Source organism: Antrostomus carolinensis, unplaced genomic scaffold, assembly GCF_000700745.2.
Source record: "Antrostomus carolinensis isolate BGI_N321 unplaced genomic scaffold, ASM70074v2 scaffold34995, whole genome shotgun sequence".
Lineage (NCBI taxonomy): Eukaryota > Metazoa > Chordata > Aves > Caprimulgiformes > Caprimulgidae > Antrostomus > Antrostomus carolinensis.
This window is the reverse complement of record NW_010318999.1, coordinates 1-5,413: the sequence shown is the minus strand read 5'-3', so window position 1 is coordinate 5,413 and position 5,413 is coordinate 1. Positions and strand designations below refer to the sequence as shown.

General features: G+C 38.5%; 1 protein-coding gene across 1 annotated transcript in view; it reads right to left on the bottom strand.

Annotated features, from left to right (window-relative positions):
• LOC104525853 (exosome RNA helicase MTR4) overlaps window positions 1–5,270 on the bottom strand; it is a gene marked incomplete at both ends in the record, with an annotated part of 14,794 nt that extends 9,524 nt beyond the window's left edge. The window contains 5 exons of the mRNA XM_010169118.1: window positions 586–760; window positions 1,588–1,700; window positions 2,242–2,304; window positions 3,643–3,709; window positions 5,139–5,270. Coding sequence (XP_010167420.1) covers window positions 586–760; window positions 1,588–1,700; window positions 2,242–2,304; window positions 3,643–3,709; window positions 5,139–5,270 — 550 coding nt within the window. The remainder of the gene's footprint in view (window positions 1–585; window positions 761–1,587; window positions 1,701–2,241; window positions 2,305–3,642; window positions 3,710–5,138) is intronic.
• Window positions 5,271–5,413: the final 143 nt, after the last annotated feature.

Here is a 5,413-nt window from a genome sequence, read left to right as displayed (position 1 = left end):
CTACCAGAGTTTTCTCCGTAAGACTCTTTACTCCTTTGAGGTAAAGACAGAACGAGGAAAAATCCCAACTCATGGCTGGACAGATTTCTACAACAGAACTATGACAAAACTGTGCCAACAGTACTTTGTTACTAAAGATGAAGAGCTGTATATTCCTAGAGTACTAGCATTTAGTGTGAACCACTCAGCTATTACTCACTGACGTTCCTCTCCCCGTTTTGTTTCCTTCGAACAAAAGACTGACCCTGCAGTATTCAGTAAGTCTGACTGACTTTCATTACTTCACATCAGTCCAAAGAAAATCCTGGAAAGTCCAAGAGCATTCAGGAAACTAAGTTTTGCTTTTCTTCATGTGAGAATTAAAGCTCCTAACTGATAGTCCAGAAGCATAAATTTACAGAGATTTACTTAACTTTTTCAGTAACCAAAAGTTAAAATATTAAAGGGAGGCATAATGAACTTTATAACATTTTCCACCCTAATTTGGCTTATTATTGTAACTTTCAACTTTTCATACCAGACCTTCTCAGTCAAAACAGGATAGAAGAAATAACAGATAGATCAAGAATTAATGTCTGCTCTTACCTCAGTTGTCATTACCAGACAAGAAGCTGTAGGATTAATGGTGACATCCCCAGTCATCAAGCCAACATCCTGGAATTCTTCATACATCTCACGGTACTTCTGATTACTCAGAGCTTTAATCGGACTCGTAAATATCACACGCTGTTTCTCCCTCAAAGCCAGGGCAATTGCATACCTGCATTCAAGCATTGCACACATTAAAGTTGTCAGGAAGCCATTCAGAAAATATTACTTTCTCTAATCTTGTGCTTAAAAAAATAAAAAACGTAACTCAGAACATCAGTAGAATGATACGAAGTGTTACACATCTAGATTATTGTTCAGTGCAATCTTAACTCAACTAGGTATGCCTCTTTGGAGACTGACAACCACTGGCAACAAGTTAACTGATTTTTATGGACACTAGAGCACATCTAGTTTAATTTAAAAATCTAATTGTCATTGTCTCATGACAAACTATTATTATTTGAACATATGGTCTAATATATCTAATATATCTCATTTCTCACCTCACATCAGCAAAGCCACTCCACTGTCAAACCAAATCCTGACCAAAAGTGTACACTATCTTTTAAACATTTCTTGCCCAACAAACACCAAGCTGCAAATTAAACCAAACTGGTGCTTCTGACAAAGCAAACAAAACACACAAGAAACTCCTTACTAGTTACAGGCAGGGGCTAGAAAACAAAGGGGTTTTTTTCTCAATCCATGCAAACCTGTACGGCAGAAACTTTCTCCTCAATCTATACAAAAACACCTGAACAGAACCAGATTGTTTAAAATAAAAGGTAAGCCTAAGCACTAATTGAGCCTTTCACTACCCACTAAACAAGTTGAAAGAATAATTTTTATATTCAAGAGTAGTCAATTCAATTCTAACACTGATGGTCCAAACTTTGTATCAAGAAACTGAGACACAACAGTTACTGAAGGTTCAATAAAATGACAGGACAAACGTCACACCATTCTCTTATTAGAGCCTGTTAGAAAATTACTTACTCCGCACAAACAGTTTTACCAGCTGATGTATGAGCCGACACCAACACAGACTGGTTATTATCTACACAAAGAATAGCTTCTCTCTGAAAGGCATCAAGAATAAATGGATATTCCTAAAAGGAAAGGAAAGCAAAAACATTACATATTTTTAACACAGACTGTTACATATATCTAATTAATTTTCTGACTGACCTAGTGTGCAAATTACAGGCAGAAATTAAATCCCGCAGATATCTGTAGCTTCAATTGATCTTAATCTAGCATTTTGCAGTGACTTTGCATTTAAATTATTTTATCTAACACCACAACTAAGATCTTTGCTTACATCTTCTGGTCATGCCAAATTAAAATCTTGCCCCAGTGACTGAATTTTCTCTAATTTACTAACTCAGGAAGAAAAACCACAGTGTATGACCGAAGCCACCACCTGATGTTGTAGAAGAGAACTGAAACCACAACAGCCTATCCATCCCATTCAACCACGCCGTTTTACTCTGCGAAATTTAAAATACAGAAACACCAATCTCACTCACAGCAGGCCATTCTTCAAGATACTCTTTTCCACACCTTACTGACAAAGTACATCACTTTTCCCTCTACCCTCACCTACTGCCTAAAGCACATGCAAAAACAAAAACAAATGCAATCACGTACTTTTGCAGCTTTTCCAGTTCTTGGCTTCAGACCTGTGAACTCCTCATCTGCTGGAAGCGCAACCTATAAAACACATTTCAGATACAGACAGTTGCAGAATTCTCCGTGTCCACTCCACTGACGTGGCAAGCTATGAAGAGCTTGGGCACGACATGTAAAGTGCATGAAAACTATTCTATTATCCTGCTTCTATAAGCTCATGCATCAAGGCTTCCTTCCTTCCTTCCTCTCAAGAGTTTTTCAAATAGTATCTCTACCCTCCTGCCACAATGCTTGTTCTCTCACTTCTCTTGTACTCCCTACTGTCTTGTGTAAAATATTTCTGCTTCACCTACCTTGGAACGTTAGCTTTCCAGACCAAGAAACTGTCATGGCTCCTGGCCAACAGACATTAGAAACAACTGCACAGCTCACACTGACCACACTCCCTTTCCAAGCACAAAGTATCTATACAGATAAAGTTCCTGTTCCTGGTCAATATCTAACTTCCATTCACACTACATATTTAAGCTCTGTTCAGTGACTCAGTGATGGCAAACCTTTATCAGACATCTCAAGACGACACAGACTGAGTCTGTGAGTGAGTTTTAAAACCTGTATTGCCAATTGTATATACAGTTCCCTTCCTACAAATCTCTAATCATGCAGGGTCCGTGAACACAACGCTAATTAATCTGAGCTAGTTCTCTGGAAGACGGCACAGAAAAGCAAATGAGCATAACAGTACAAGGAAGTTAAAATTTACATATTTAATTCTCCCAGAAGCTTTTTCTGACAACCATCTTTGGATGAAGGATGATTAAAAAAAATAATCAGTATTCGTACTTTTTCATATTTTAAATAGTATTTATGTTTACTAACACAATTTGAAACTGGATGGTTTTCATTATTTGGCTTTTACATAACAAAATACTTTTTTCTCTTTTTACTAAAACCTGATTTCTAACAGTAATCAGCCTTATGATAAAGCCTTTAATTTTTGAACCAGAACAGCAAAATATTCCAATGCTCTGCTGCACACCGAGATCGCACTATGAACACAAGCCAATTTTAACAACCAGAGGTTTTCCTTCTCAACAACAATACTCAGAATGCAACCAGTACCTTTCAAATATGGAAACCTATCAACATTATCATTGAGTCTTTCACAATCACTCATTTTATTTCAAGTACCGTTGAAACTGCTTCTGGTAAGATATCCTGTTAATTTTTCAAGTGCATTCTGTGCACGCTCAATGCCAGATACAAACCTCAAACTCTTTATAAGCCTGTTCTGCCTTAAACATAATATGAAATAATAGTAAGTACAATCACAACAAACAATATTATTATACTGGCAGTAATACCTATGATTCTATGGAACAAGCCTATACTTTTCACATGCATTGTCACTGCACTCACCTCATGTGTACAACCTTCAACAGTCTCCACAGCTTGCACCTTTACTTGAGGCATCAGCTCTGCCAGACTAAAAGCATATGAGTTAGGATTGACAAAAATTTTCTGATTAAAGTTTTCTGATTAAATGGTGACTTTATTCCAATAAACAACAAAACAGAATTCAAGACCTGTGTTCCTGCTGCTAGTCATGACATCAAATACCAGCAGCCTGGAGCAACCCAAGCAGCTGCCTGAGGACGAGATCACTCTTTTCTTTACCAGTCTCTTCTCTCATGGCCACAAGAAGTGGGTAGTGGCTAGTGTCTCACTGCATAAAAGGTGGGGTTTTCTGACAGTTTTAACTTACTTAGTAAGCTACTGTGGGCAAGCAGACGTTTTACTGGAACCACTAAAACAGAAACTGACTTAAAATGTTGACTCTGGTTCTGCTTTGTTTCTATACAAGTACCCTTTATTTACAATATTCTGAGAAGTCTCCTCATGACTTTCCCACAGAAAATCTTACCTTAAACCTAAGGAAAATTACCATGTAAGACCAAATGACAACCCAGACCAGAATTCTGTCTGACAGAAGTTAATAATACATCATTCAGAGGAAAGTGTAAGAACACAGCAAGCACATATTTTTTATTTCTATAGTAGAGTTTTCTAGCTCTTGAGGTACATGCTTGCACTTGACAGGTCTGGATGAATTTTCATTCCATGAACTCTCCTAATAGTTTTCTGAACCAAGATAAACTTCCAAGTTCCCAAGAATCTCTTAAGATACACTAAGCTGAAAAAGTGCCCACACTGTCCCCCTTCAGTCTTCTTCCAAAACCCCTCATAACACCTGTCATTACGTTCTAGAAAGAAAGGAGGGAGAGGCATGCAGATCCTAAAGCACAGAAATGGTATTCTGGCTTCCCTTCAGCTGCCTTATCTCCCAGTTGTCGCCATGTCCAAGTACACCAACTCTCTATGTCAAATACCTACCATTTGTCCTCAAATTTAAAAATATGTCCACACTTAAGATTCCAAATATTTGCTGCAGTTATAATCTTACACGCATCAAAGACCTCGTTTCTGTCTCCTTGGTCAAATTTTTATTCCTGCATCTCAAACCAATTACGTTTTCCAGTGCTGTGGTACACAGAAAGCCTGCCTCCTCCCACCTGGCTCACTGCCTATCACTTGCTATACAGCTGAAATTAACATGATGGCTTTGACCAAAACCCACCGATCCATATGCAACAACCACAAATACGTGGACATTTCATACTGCAGTTGCCTATCCATCTACAGTATTATTTTAAAGGTGCCCAGTGTTTGACACGGTTGAAGCTGTACTACCAGCACATCCTCACTTATACAGACAATGGGAAACTGACTTCATAGACAAATTCATCTTTATATGAAAACACTGCAAAGCTACTTACATCGACTGTTCCCAAGGGGCACATGGCTAACTAGTACATCTTGCTATGATTTCCTCACACATTCAGCTGGGCACTTACTTAGCATCTTCTGATACAACATCCTCCAATTTTGGCTTCTTTCCCAGAACGGCATCTTCTGTACTATCAACCTCAATTTCCCTTTTGGGCTTCCCTGTCACAGCTACTGAAGATTTTTCCTCGGATCGTTTTCTGCAACGTAAATAGACACCACATGTAAAGTTTGACTCTTTTATGTATGTATTTTCAGAAAGGAAATCCGATGTCCCACGAGCAACACCGATCACATCGCATTCAGGCCACAGCCCGGGGAACTCCACCCACAAAAACCGCCG